We start from the raw sequence: 14,004 nt of genomic DNA on the forward strand, positions 1-14,004 counted from the left end.
TCTTTGACCCCTAGCGCTTGGAAGCGCTCTATTTTCACTGATAGCGCTGGGAGCGCTGTAGTTTTGCTCTAGCGCTTGGGAGCGCTGTCCTGATCGAGCCGGTGCCCACCCGGCATTGGCCCCGTGCTCAGGAAGATTCCTGAGCCTCAGCGAGTGCCTACCTCGCTTTATTCCTGCCGTTATTTCCTGTGCATTGCGAGGGAGCCTACCCCTCATCATCCCCCCCCGAGTTCACCGCCGCTGGCCCGGGACCCTCCGAGTCATCCTCCCCGGGCCGCGCTAGGATTGGCTGCCGGCCCGGGCTTCCCTGATGATGTCATTCCCCGGGCCGCGCCGTGATTGGCTGCCGGCCCGCGATTTCCTGCTGACGTGTCCCCGGGCCGCGCCGTGATTGGCTGCCAGCCCGAGGAGCTAGTGAAGGTGTCGGAAAGAGTGCGAGAAGGCAGGGGGCGGCGGGAGCCTACTCCACGCCCCTGCTTCCCCCAGAAGAATCTGCCATCTCCCCCCCAGGGCTCCCAGGAGCGAGGGAGAGCCCCGGAGAGCGAGAAGAGACCGGCGAGTCCCCGAGCTCCACAAACCCGGTGAGTGCAGAAAGAGGGAGAGGAGGGGCGTCGGGGCACATTGTCGGTGCCCGCCCCTCCCCTCCAGCACGAGTGCCGAAATGCTCGAAGGCCTGTGGGGCCTCCCCTGATGCCGGGTCCCCCGAGAGGGACCCCGCCCACTGCCAGTTGCCCTCGAGCCCTGAGAGGCTCCGTCATGGCCCGTGTGGCCCCAGCGAGATCGAGTCCCCCGAGAGGGACTTCCCCTTTGCTCCAGAGCCCCGAGAGGCTCCCAGATGACCTAGTTGTTCCTCGAGCCCGAGGGGCTCCACCGTTGCCATTTATCTAACGAGCCTGCGAGGCTCGCCCCACGCAGCGTTTCTCGAGCCCCGAGAGGCTCCACCTTTGACCCTTGTCCCGCCGAGCCTGCGAGGCTTGGCCCCAGCCCAGCATCTATTGTTCTCGAGCCCTGAGAGGCTCCTCTTGGTGTATCTGTCCCGAGCCTGCGAGGCTCCATCATGTTGGCCCATCCTTTGCCCTCAGCTGCCCAGCACTTCGTGGGCAGCTGCCACGTGTAGGTTTATTCATGGCTCCCTGCAGCCTGTCCTGACTCTGAGACCTTGGGGGGCCCTAGCCCCAGAAAAGGCCGCTGGCCTATTGGAAGTTATTGCCTGATGTTCTAATGTGATTCTTGTGTGTTACTCTGTGTTGCATCTTTGATGGTGCTTCTGTTACGTTAAGTGCTGTGTCCTGCCTTCCCTCCTAAATATCCTAGGTCTCGTGTATATGGCTACTGGTTAGAGTGAGTTCTGCTGCTAGTCCTATTAAGCTCCAGGTTGTCATGTGTTCTAATGCTAGCTCCTGGTTGTTATGTGTTCTAGTACTAGTTCTAGGAAGCTCCCAGTTGTTATGTGTCTTAAATGCCAGTTCCATCATGTGCATATTCCTGGCAGCGGTCCTATGGCCCTGTCCTGTATATATTCCCTTGTAAACTCTGCCCGTGCCCCTGGCACATTGTATCTTGTGTATTTATCCCTAAGTATGTTTTTCAATACAAAGTATATTTTTCATATATATCTTGTGTGGAGTTCCTTTTGTGGGGGGCCTGGGATGTTGTTGCTGGGGGTGCGTGCGCAAATGCTTTACACATGACCTCCGAGATAAGCCTGACTGCTCGTGCCAAGCTACCAAGGGGGTGAGCAGGGGTTGTCTTGAAGGGTGACTTCCCTACCCTAACTAGAAATGGTGATTTATGCCTGGCCTTGGCGCAAGCCTCGGCCAACCAGGGATCCCATTTCTAACACCTTTACATAGGCTATAATACAGCTAAATTCGATTCCAAAGGCCACGTACACCTTGATTGACTTTTCTCTGACCTGGACAAGTTGGAACCATTGCCCCAGGCCGGACCTGTTTGGTCAGTTCCTCTCCCAGTGGCCGAGCAAGATAGCATCATGCCATAAACCTTTTCATCGCACACACACCCTGCCCTATCTTACTTCCATCTGTTCCTGTTCCTACCTCCACGAGCTATTTATGACATGGGCTGTGACCTTACTGTTTTGGGTTTATTCGGCCTTGTCAGCTAGAGAATGTATTCATTATGTGGACATTGTTTATGGCCTGGACTTATCTTGAAAGTGGGTTTGCATCTGTGTGCACGTCCTGGGAATGACCAACAATAATGTACTTCAAAGCAAAAATGTGTGCCTAGGGCATAATACATGGTATAAAGGATCTGTGCTCAGACCATTCAGCAGGCTGCCTCCTTCAGTTGCTTTAGGTGTGACTGGGTGACGTAGCCTCACAATTAATTGTAACAAAGATGTCTTTTTCATATTTTCAGATTCTGTGCCAAGTTCTTATTATATTAGTAAGTATTCCCTGAGAGCAAAAACTGCCAAGTTCTACACCCCCGATGGCCATGGGGCCCCCCGGCAAGTCTGCTTCTCCGCCGGGACTAGGCCCGATCCCCGGCCTCAATTAGCGGCGACCGTCGCCTCCACCGCGGGTCTGCAGCCGGCCAGTAAGTTCGGCCCACTAAGGTGCTCCGTTCCTCGATGGGCACAACGCCGCTCCGGGGCCTCGGTACCTGCGGGAGGGCCCGATGGCAATGGGTCCCCCCGTGTCCGGAACCACCGATGGTCGGGTCAGGCCGCAGTCCCCGGCCTCGATTTCAGGCAGGCCCGGCGGCAGACGTGCCGGGTCAAGCTCGCCGGTGATCTGGTCACCCACAGCTTTGAAAGCGGGACCGGAGGAGTACAGCACGGTCTGGGATCGAGGAAGCTCAATTTAGCACTCTGAGGTGGGCTGAAAGGATCGAAAATCAGGATTTAAGCGGCGGCCGGCAGGGAGCCGAAGGAGCTCACGTCCTGTCGGCCATGCTGCTTGGCCACGCCCCGCAAAGTCTTAATCTTAATTTGATCATAGGGAAGTACACTATTGCACAGCACTCGCCACTTTACTTAGCTTTTATGGACCTGTCCTCAGCTTTTGATTTTGTTAATAGGTCCCGTCTATGGTCCATCCTTTTAGAATATGGACTGGATGAGGCCCTTGTTCATTTTTTGGCCTATCTCCATACGGACCTGAAAGCGCGGGTCAGGATTGGGGGTGGGGGAGAAGTTTCCAATTACATCAGTGTAGATAGAGGGGTCAGACAGGGGTGTGTTCTGGCTCCTTTTCTATTTATCATATATATATATATATAAAAACAATTTACATGAATCACTAATCACACTAACTAATGATGTTCCCAGAATTCAAGGCAAACCTCTCCTAGTGCTTTTAGACACAGATGATGCGGTTTTAATTGGTCGCACACCAAATGCACTACGGACTTTAGTTCGAGGTTTCACAGATTTTATGTCTGGCTTAGATTTATGCACACATTTTAAGAAATCTTTTAGAATGCCTTGTGGGGCAAGGAAATGTCCTTTAAACTGTATCTCTGTTGGCGACCAAAAATTAACTTGCACTGCTACTTTACGGTATCTGGGAATGGTCTTCGCTGCGAACGGCACCTGGTGTGAATACTTGGCATATTGTAAAAGTACGTTCTCGAGGGCTTTTAACTCAATCCTCAGTCTCCTCCGCCCCAAAAGATCGGGAACAATTCCAGCCTTTTTAAAGATTTTTAAGATCCAGTGTGTACCAATACCTACCAATTAGGCAGAGATATGGAGTGTTGCCAAATGCTCTTGCGTCCAATTAGAGGAAATTAGATTTTGTAGAAAACTCTTGGGCGCTCCTATCTCCACCCCTCTGTACGTATGTCAAGGCAAACTGAAATTAGGATACATTGAAGACATCATAAGGGCCTGCTCCGCACTATTTTAGCTGTCCATAATGAAGAATCCCGAGGCTTCTCTCAGAAGGGCCATAATAGATATTAGTCTTCGCTGTGAGAAAGGGATGGATAGTCCATGGCTTCCTGGGGTAGTCAAGAGTCTGGAAAGCGTTAACATTGGTAGACTGTTTGCCAATTCGAACACAGATGGAACAATGGACAAAAAAGTTTTAAAGACAGCATTGTACGCACTTCATAGCGCGGAAAGACTAGAAAGGGAATTGAATAAACAAACTGTTGCAAAATGTATATCCATTGCGTACCCTGAGCATTGTCTTCCAAGTTATATTGCACCACCCATGTCCTAATGGGAGAGAGGCCTCCTATTCCGTTAAGAGCTGGGACAGTAAGATATTTGCTTTGTTTTCCCTATAGCTTTAACGCAAAACGTGACTCCCTGCCATTTCCATGTGACGGTCACCGCGGTCAAGCACTTTTACACTTTTTATTCTTTAGTAGATACTATATGAAATATGCACTATGGTTGCTAATTCTGTATTTTAAAAAATTGTCACCTATTAATTTAACAGACGCTCTTGACTGCAAATTTAAATTGGACAATGTTGAATTGATCTTGAGCATTGGCACCTTTTTGAGAGTAGCTACAGGTGCACGGAAATCTATGTGCGATCTATGAAGTCATTCGTATAGTACTATTCACAATATGCACTTTACCTAGGTTTACTGTATTTTGCTACATTATGGATTGGATATTGCTATCTATTTCATTCAAAACATCTTTATTCCATTTGTGGAATCATAAAAGAAAAAACAATACAATATTTATAGATACATCATTTCCGTCCAATGCCATAATCCTTGAGAAAGTAAATTGCAGATTTTTGGGAATCATTACATTTGTGCAAATACGCAATTCCAAGATAAGGTGCAGTTAGTAGAATCTGTGCAAATAACATGGCCATTAGGTTCTCGGTGAAATAGACAATTAAAATAGTAAAGTACAGTTCATATTTATAATAGTAGTATTCCCAAAGGTACTTGTGCCCCTTATATGTTTATCACAGTAACAATTAAAAAAGGAAATAATAAGAACTACTACAAATAAAATACATTGTAAAATATGAAATACTATATACAATAAAACGTTTCGGCGATTCAGTCCTGCAATACTCAATTAATGTTCTTTTATCCTCTATTGCAGAATCCTAGATAAAATTTCAAACCCTTCTTCATTCTTATATAGTTGATAGCCAATAAAAATCTAGAAACTCCAAATACAGTAAGCTGGGTGTTATCTGTTTTTAAAATGCGTAACATATCATTATATCTTCTGACACCCATATTCCTGCCCAACGGCACAATCCATTTTTGTCTAGCTCTCAGGTAAGTGGGGCAGAAGAACAAAACATGTGCTATATTTTCCTGCATTCCCAGCTGGCACATTTTACACTCGCTATCTTTCCCCCATTTCGGCAATTTTCCCATTTGGTTGTAAAGGACTTAACACCGAGGGTCCCATACCTGAATTTCAAGTACAATATTTTCGCCAATTGGGGTTCGATTTCGTCTAAAAATGCCTCAAAGCGGGGTGTTGGTTTAACCATCAGAATATTGTTTGTGAGTGAGCCAACTCCACAATTTTGTAAAACTTTGTCCACAGTGAAGTTCCAATAGACCCTTCTGATTTCCCTTTTTGATTCTGCGGTCAACCTTTCTGGGTGGTGCCGGAACTCACTAAGCCCCAAGGTCAAAAGCCATCTACGTATATTAGCCAGCCATGGGAAAGTAACATGGGTATCTAGTGCGATAAGTTCACTTAGTGCCTGCCTGTAGATATGGAGTTCATCAGTGGCCCATAACCTAAACCAATATGACAAAGTCATCCACACAGCCCTATGCTCGATGCGTTTTAACCCCAGATCGTACATGTAGGGGATCACCGGTGTATTTTGGGGGAGGGGGACCATCGCTCTTAAAACCCTGTTTTCTCCCACGGTTAAGGTGGAGATTTGCTCTCCGCTCCACAGCTCCGAGCCATAGAGAGAAGCGGTTTGGGCCCTAGATTCATATACCTCCAATGCTGGGGTGATGGACTTGGTACTAGTTGCATGGAGCTTTTTCAAGATGGGCACTGAATTTTGCATTAAAATGGTCCCAGATTTTCTGACATGCGGGCACCATGAGAGCTTAGAATCTAGGGTCACCCCTAAGTAAACAAAAGTGTGAACCCTCTCTATCGCTACGTCATTCAGCATCATCTTTTTCTTAAAACTTTTGTGCGGCCTGATGGACATGTATTTTGTTTTTGATGGGTTTATTTCCAATCCTTTTTGTTTACAGTACACCACCAACTTCTTCAGAAGATTTTGCAGTCCCATTGGGGTCTGTGAGAGAAGGATGGTATAATCCGCAAATGTCAGAGCACATACATGAGAGCCACCTAACTTTGGGGAATCGTGGTTTGTGTCCAATAGGAAATCCACCATATCATTAACATAGAGGAGAAACAGGGTAGGCGCCAGGACACAGCCCTGGCGGACCCTCTCCTCACCGGTATCTCCTCTGTCAACTCCCCGCCCATACCCCAGCGCACTTTTGCAAAATTATCTTCATGTAATTTTATGAGTTGCACCAGTAAGTTCTTTGGAACCCCTTGATTTAGCAGATTTATCCACAGCAGATCTCTTGGAATTGAATCGAAAGCGGCCTTTAGGTCAATAAAGGCCATATACAAGTTGCCGGATCTTAGTTTAGTATACTTCCAGGCAATGGTTAGCAGCCTAAACACCTGATCTATGGTGCTGATTCTTTTTCTGAACCCTGCCTGGCATGGGGATAATATGTTGTTGTCAACTAGCCAGTTGTTTAGCCTGTCCAGTATCTGCTTTGAATAGACCTTTTGGGTAATATCTATCAAGCTGATAGGTCTATAATTAGCGGGATCGTCCCTACTGCCCTTTTTGTATATAGGGACGATCTCCGCGCCCTTCCATGATATAGGGATAGGCTTCCCTCTGCTAATTGCATTGCACAGTAAGTTGATATACAGTGCCCATACCTCTGGGTCATGTCTAAAGAGGTCTCCCGGGATAATATCTGGGGCTGGCGCTTTGGACGGCTTAATGGCGGCTATAGCCTGCTTAGTATCTAAGATACTAAAATACAGTGGTTCAAACTCCTTGGACATTGTCAGCTCTTTAATTATGCATAAGTTCTCGCTTGAAGGGGAACCCGGACTTGCATATAAATGTGCAAAGTTTCTGAACCATGTTTTAGGATCTAGATGGTAGTCCTGGGCTGGCTTGCTCGACTTATTGCCGTTTGCAACAATTGATCTCCTGCCCTTGCTGCGGCTAGCAAGTCTTCCCAACCAGAGTCCTCCCAATGTCTACGTTCTTGTACAGTCCGTGCTTGCTGTGCTTGAGATTGTGTTCCTTTTGCCTGCGTGGCTTTGATTCTATGGCTGCTATTTTTATTTGTTCCATCCTGTAACAGTTCTCTCATGTAATGTAACTGGTTCTATTGTACGGTGCTCTGACACCTTCGGGTAAGGTCCCCGCTTTATAAGAATGCATTAAATAAATGACCTCACCTGGGGTTTCATGTGGGTGCTGTGCTCTCTGTTGTGGGTCGGGTTACAAGACCTGTGGATGAACCACTGCGCATGCGCCAGGGACAGACACTGCTTCTCACAACGCAGGCGAAAGATGCCTTGGATTACCTGCGCATGCGCGGAGGACAGACACTGCCTTCCGCTGCGGAGCGAGGGTTAAAGAGGGCCTGTGGGTGAACAACTGCGCATGCGCGGCGGACAGACGCCGATGTTTCTACAATCCAACTCCAGAAGTCGATGCAAGAAAGATTTCATTTAGTTCACAGCACGGAGCGCAGTAAAGGGCGACAGCTCAGAGCCAGCACATGTGGGACTCAAAGAAGCACAAGAATTCCAGTGTCCGCGCGGGGACACAATGAATAAGATATAACTGCCTCCCGCCGCGGAGCGCGAGGCGCCTCGCGCCACATCACCCGCGGAGATGTATTGAAGTGCAAAGCTCCTCGGTTCGGCTCCTAAGAATGGGTGTCTTTCCTCTGCGCATGCGCAGTGAGGCTGCGAGTCGTCTGTCCAGGGCAGTTCACAGTCCGTACAGGTCCCAACTCGGCGATAGGACGTCGTGTCTTCGCTCCGCACATGCGCAGCTGTGACGCGCGGTCCTGCGCGTGCCCAGCAGTGAGACGCAATGTTTTGTTGTGTTGAGCGCGCGCGTCACTCGGAGGGGGAATAACACACCGGGACACACTCCTCACAGGCAGCCGGGCCCCCGGTGCCCCCTCCCCCAGACCCTGCAGCCCCCACTGAGCGGGGCTCCAGCAGAGGTGAGGGAGGCCTCTGACCCCAGGGTGACGCACGAGCACGGGGGCATCTTCAGGACACTGAGAGGCAACACTCAGGGCAGGGGCTGCAGGGCTCTCCAGACTCTGAACTGCGTCATACATGTGTGACTTAAGAAAAGAGAGTGCATTCAAATCAATAGTTCCACCATCTTTATAAAATAATGTACATATGCCAGCATAGAACAACTGTATGTAGCGTTTTCCTACTTTGCTTTCCTGTGTGTGTGTCTGTGTGTGTGTCTGTGTGTGTGTGTCTGTGTGTCTGTCTGTGTGTGTCTGTGTGTGTCTGTGTGTGTCTGTCTGTGTGTGTCTGTGTGTGTGTGTGTGTGTGTGTGTGTGTGTGTCTGTTGGTCTCTGTGTGTCTGTGTGTGTCTGTGTGTCTGTTGGTCTCTGTCTGTGTGTGTGTCTGTGTGTCTGTGTGTGTCTGTGTGTGTGTCTGTGTGTGTGTGTGTCTGTTGGTCTCTGTGTGTCTGTCTGTGTGTGTCTGTTGGTCTCTGTGTGTCTGTGTGTGTGTCTGTTGGTCTCTGTGTGTCTGTGTGTGTGTGTCTGTGTGTCTGTTGGTCTCTGTCTGTGTGTGTGTCTGTGTGTGTGTCTGTGTGTCTGTGTGTGTCTGTCTGTGTGTCTGTGTGTGTGTCTGTGTGTGTGTGTGTGTCTGTTGGTCTCTGTGTGTCTGTGTGTGTGTGTCTGTCTGTGTGTGTGTGTCTGTTGGTCTCTGTGTGTGTGTGTCTGTCTGTGTGTGTCTGTGTGTCTGTCTGTGTGTGTGTGTCTGTGTGTGTGTGTGTCTGTTGGTCTCTGTGTGTCTGTGTGTGTGTGTCTGTTGGTCTGTGTGTGTCTGTTGGTCTCTGTGTGTCTGTGTGTGTGTCTGTGTGTCTGTGTGTCTGTTGGTCTGTGTGTGTCTGTCTGTGTGTGTATGTCTGTGTGTGTCTGTGTGTGTCTGTTGGTCTCTGTGTGTGTGTGTGTGTCTGTTGGTCTCTGTGTGTCTGTGTGTGTCTGTCTGTGTGTCTGTGTGGGTGTGTGTCTGTTGGTCTCTGTGTGTCTGTGTGTGTGTGTCTGTCTGTGTGTATGTGTGTGTCTCTGTGTGTGTGTGTCTGTTGGTCTGTGTCTGTCTGTGTGTGTGTCTGTTGGTCTCTGTGTGTCTGTTGGTCTCTGTGTGTCTGTGTGTGTGTGTCTGTCTGTGTGTGTGTCTGTCTGTCTGTGTGTGTCTGTCTGTGTCTGTCTGTGTGTGTCTGTGTCTGTTGGTCTCTGTGTGTGTGTGTGTCTGTCTGTGTGTGTCTGTTGGTCTCTGTGTGTCTGTGTGTGTGTGTCTGTGTGTGTCTGTGTGTCTGTCTGTGTGTGTCTGTGTGTGTGTGTGTGTGTGTCTGTTGGTCTCTGTGTGTCTGTGTGTGTGTCTGTCTGTGTGTGTCTGTGTGTCTGTCTGTGTGTGTGTGTCTGTCTGTGTGTGTCTGTGTGTGTCTGTTGGTCTCTGTGTGTCTGTCTCCCATTCCCTGTAGGGAGAGTATGTAGCTCCCCGTTGTAGAAGAGTCAGTCAAGAAGGAGCACACTGCATTGAATAATTTCTTGGTATGCACTTTTTATTATTATTACAGGAAATCACAATGATTGATTGTCTCTTTTGTATTCTTCTTTCCCACAGGGTCTTCCACTTCAGTCCCTTAGGTGAGCCTCGGCCGCCGTCGTCCCTCAGACAGAAGGAAAAGGCTCAGGTAAGTGTTTTTGCTTTATGGTTTAGTCAAGGGAGGATGTGAGGGATAAATAATAGCTATGCATAAATGTGAAGGAAGGGAGTAGAGGTTGGAGTAACCAAAAGAAAAAGAGTAGCCAATGATTTCTGCTCATGTCTTTGTTTCCGTCTCACTTATTTCCTTTTCCCTGAGTCCCTTTCACCCCTCGGCCTCCCCTCCCATCCCTCTCTGACTCAGCCCCTTTCCAAAAGCCCCGTAGACGCCCACTCACATGTAAGAGACACGTCACTCCGGGGCCATGGCGTGGTAACTCCACGTCCTTCAGTGAGGTCTGGTCTCCTTCTGTTTCGACTTTCCCTCCTCGCCAACAAGCTGTGACCTCCCCAAGGCTCCAGTTCTCTCTCTCGGAAGGCTGTTCGGTGTTCTCCGTTTTTCCGGTCTTCCCTGCTGGTTTCTCCGCCTTAGGTTATGGCTCACTTGAGCTCGTGGAATGCCTTTCTGGCAGCTTGGGGAGGATTTACCAAGTCTTAGTTCCTTTTCTCTTGCTTCAGTAGGTCGGTTAGTGGTGCTGCTATTTCAGAATAATTGGGTTTAAACCAGCGGTAGTAGCCTTGTAAGCCCAAAAAGGATCTAATGCCTTTTTTGGTGGGAGGGAAGGGGGTGTCTAAGACTGCTCTCAATTTCTCTTGTTGCAGAGCGATAGCCCCATCTCCCAATAAATAGCCCAAATATTTGACTTTGGTGAAGTTTATCCTGGTCTTTTTGGAGTTCACGTGGAGCCCTGCAGTCCTAAGTGCTTGGAATATCTTCCCACAATGGACGAGATGTAGTTCCAAGTTAGGGCTAAATATTATGAAGGCTAAGGAGTACTCTTGATGTTGGGAGCAAACTTTGTTCATAAGTCTTTGGAACGTCGCTGGTGCTCTGTGTAACCCAAAAGGCAGTGCAGTAAACTCGTATAGCCCATTAGAGGTGCTAAAGGCGATTTTTCTTGGTCTTCCTGCTAATAGTCTTTTGTAAGATCGAATGTGGTTATATATTGGGCTAAGCCTAATTTCTCGATTCATCGACGGGTATGAGTGAAATTTCGAGATGGCATTGACTGCTCGGACCTTTATTCAAAAACGGATGGAACCATCAGGTTTCAGAACTATGACAATGGGGGAGACCAGTTACTGCTGGAAGGTTTTATGACTCCTAGTTGTAACATGCTCTCTATTTCGTCAGGAACTGCGTCCCGCCTAACGCCTGGTATTCTGTAGGGGTTTTGTTTTATTACTTTATTTGGTGGGGTAACAATGGCATGCTCCAGTATTGTTGATTTTCCCAGGAGGTCGGAAAAGATGGAGGAGAAGGACTCTAAGAGGGTCTGAAGAGACACTTTTTGTTCCTCTGTTAGATGTTCGTTTATGGGCAATTTATTCAATGTTGAAGGAATGGGTTTTGAGTCAGGCAAAACGTAATGGGTGTCTTTGGGGAGGGGTCCCAACCATTTCTTTAGTAGATTTATGTGGTATATCTGGGTTTTGGTTGAGGAAAGGCGTAACCGGTAAGTAGTGAGGCCTACCCTTTCAGGACCGTCATATGGTCCCTTCCATTCTGCCCGTTTTTGGCGTATAGAGGAAGGTAGGAATAGGAGCACCCAGTCATGGACCTGTAACTGCTGTCACCTCTTTCCTTTATTGTAAGACATCTGCTGGCTTCTTTGAGCTTTTCCTAGGTTTTTGTGAGCAAAATCTCACAATTTCTGTATGCGGTTTCTTAGGCTTTGGGTGTATTCTAGATGGTGTTGTGTCTCTTCTTGTTTCTCTTGTTCCCACGCTTCTCTTGTCATTTCTAGCAAGGTTTGTGGCTGTCTCCCGTAAAGAAGTTCAAAGGGAGAACAACCCAAGCTTCTCTGAACCTGGCTTCAAATAACAAAGAGGGCGAGTGGCAACAACATGTCCCATTCTTTCCCTTCGGTGGTTAGCATTTTCTTCATGGTTAGTGTTGGACTTGGCCCTTCTAGCAGGTTCACCCCTAAACTTTTTGCTTTTAATGGTGACCTAGTGATGGTGATTTTTGTGTTCTGCGCACTTTCACTGTGTCCCAGTGGAAAGTGCGTGCGCACTCTGAGTGCGTGGAGTAAGGTTGGCCTGCCCTCCCATAGGAATGCATGGGGAATGTATGTGTCCCTGGTAGTTCCTGATGCGTGGGGTGTACAGGCTCGAGTCTGGTATGTGCGGACTCGTGTGATTCAATGCTGCGAAATGATGTATGCGGCGTGTATGTGTCTAGTGTGGAAGTGCCACTTCTAGACATGGCTGTGTGTGTGCTGTAAAGGTGCTGGCGTGTGATTGGCTGGAGCTGGCTGGGATGCCAGGCTCCATGAGTCATGATGGGTCTGCCCGGTGGTAAGTGTGGAGATTAGCGTGCTGATGGCTGGGGAGGAGTGCACCTGGGTCCTGAATAGGGCTGGGCTTTCCCCACACAATGCTGGCTCCGCCCCCTGTGGTGCGTCTAACGACCCTAGCCTGCCTAGTGAATAGAGTGAGGGGCTGAGCACATCAAGGGTGCTCCCAGACCAGCTGCGACTGGTTCTTCCCCCACCCTGCACACAGACAAAGGATTTATTAGTATAAAAAGGGTCTGTGTCCCCTTGCAAGTTGTTCTTTCCTGATCTTACTGAGGGGGGCTGCTGCTGCTGCTGGGACCAGGAGGAACTGCCACTTGGGACTGCCTTCCTGCCTGGAGGGCCCAGTGTGCCCCCCCATCTTGCTGCATTCCAAGGACTTTCTCTGGACTTGTGCTGTCCTCTAGCGCTGGGAGCGCTGGAATTGCCTCCTAGCGCTTGGAAGCGCGTTATTTGCGCCTGGACGCGCTTTATTTTCTGGTTATAGCGCTGGGAGCGCTTTATTTTACCTCTAGCGCTGGGAGCGCTTTGTTGCTGGAGGCCGGTGCCCACCCACAACCATTCCCCCCAATCTGACCTGCACCTAGTCTTGTTTTGTGGGTTTTATAAGACAGGAAGAGAAGACTTTATCCTTTCGATTTTAAAGCGCCACAATTTTAAACAATGCCAGTTGGCACATTACTTTAAAAAAATCTCTGCCTGATCCCTTTGTCTGTTTTTCGGTAGCCACCTTTTTGTGGGCCTGTATGAAAAGTAGAAAGGCGCGAGGTTGGTTTTAACTAATAATTATATGCAGAAATGAGTAATTTGATGTAAACTAACTGGATTCGGTCTATGAGGCACATGATGCATTTTATGGGATAAAATGTCCTGTAAAAATAATTTGATGTTCTTTTTAGATAATTCTACTTGCTCTAGAATTTTAACTTGTTATGAACTGGGGCTGGTTGTTGATCACTGATTTAAATTGTGCTTTTATGATCTGTATTTAAGAGATCGAATATAGATTTTATTGATTGATTGTCTGCACGTGTGTCTCAGAGTCTCACCCCTCTGTGCTCCCTCTACCTGCTGCTTGGAGCTGCTGCTGCAGTGTCCCTGGCATGGCAGTGAGGAGCTCATGGTAATCCAAGGCCCGGGAGCAGTGTCTGTCCTCAGCGCATGCGCAGCTGTTAATACAAGGCCCTCTTGAAGGTGTCTGTTCTCAGCGCATGCGCAGTTGTTAATCCAAGGCCCTTCTTAGCTCGTGCTCCGCTGCGGGACGCAGTGTCTGTCACCAGCGCATGCGCAGTTGTTAACCCATCAAGACCTCTTTAACCCGCGCTCTTAGTTAAGTCCTGGGGTTTTCAGTTTTTCTGAATGGAAGACAGTGTGGACGTTCCCAGTTGCGTCCCCTCTCGGTTGGACTCTCCAGGCCGTGCTTCCCTGCGGGCTGCTCAATTACACAATCTTTATGTTTCATGGGCTCCGCTATTCTCAGCGCATGCGCGGCCACAACAAGCAGACATCCTGCACATGCGCACTTGTGACAAACTGAGTGTCCTGCGCATGCGCAGCTACAGATCAGGGCGGCCCTTGTCCAGCGCGCGCTTTGTTGTCACGTGGGGCCCTCGGTGTGTCCCCTCCACCAGGCCGACACTGCCCCCTCGAAAACCACAAGAGAGGTAAGGGGAGACAAGGACTCGAGGC

General features: G+C 48.7%; 1 protein-coding gene and 1 long non-coding RNA gene across 4 annotated transcripts in view; one reads left to right on the top strand and one right to left on the bottom strand.

Annotated features, from left to right (window-relative positions):
* LOC144806068 (uncharacterized) overlaps positions 1–7,564 on the bottom strand; it is a 65,146-nt gene extending 57,582 nt beyond the window's left edge. The window contains exon 1 of one of the 2 annotated variants that reach the window (XM_078672513.1): positions 7,442–7,505. Coding sequence is in view for 1 of the 2 variants with exons in the window: in XM_078672514.1 (XP_078528640.1) it covers positions 7,442–7,453 (12 nt within the window). In the remaining variant the exon portion in view is untranslated. Of the gene's footprint in view, positions 1–7,441 lie in introns of both variants that reach the window. The other variant, XM_078672514.1, reaches the window with a different exon arrangement.
* Positions 7,565–8,102: 538 nt separating this feature from the next.
* The window catches only part of LOC144806076 (uncharacterized), a 42,936-nt gene continuing 37,034 nt past the window's right edge, over positions 8,103–14,004 (top strand). For both annotated transcript variants that reach the window (XR_013605685.1, XR_013605686.1), the window contains exons 1-2: positions 8,103–8,223; positions 9,875–9,944. This is a non-coding gene — a long non-coding RNA (uncharacterized LOC144806076). The remainder of the gene's footprint in view (positions 8,224–9,874; positions 9,945–14,004) is intronic.

This window comes from Lissotriton helveticus (assembly GCF_964261635.1).
Source record: "Lissotriton helveticus chromosome 1_1 unlocalized genomic scaffold, aLisHel1.1 SUPER_1_unloc_43, whole genome shotgun sequence".
NCBI classification, from domain to species: Eukaryota; Metazoa; Chordata; class Amphibia; order Caudata; family Salamandridae; genus Lissotriton; species Lissotriton helveticus.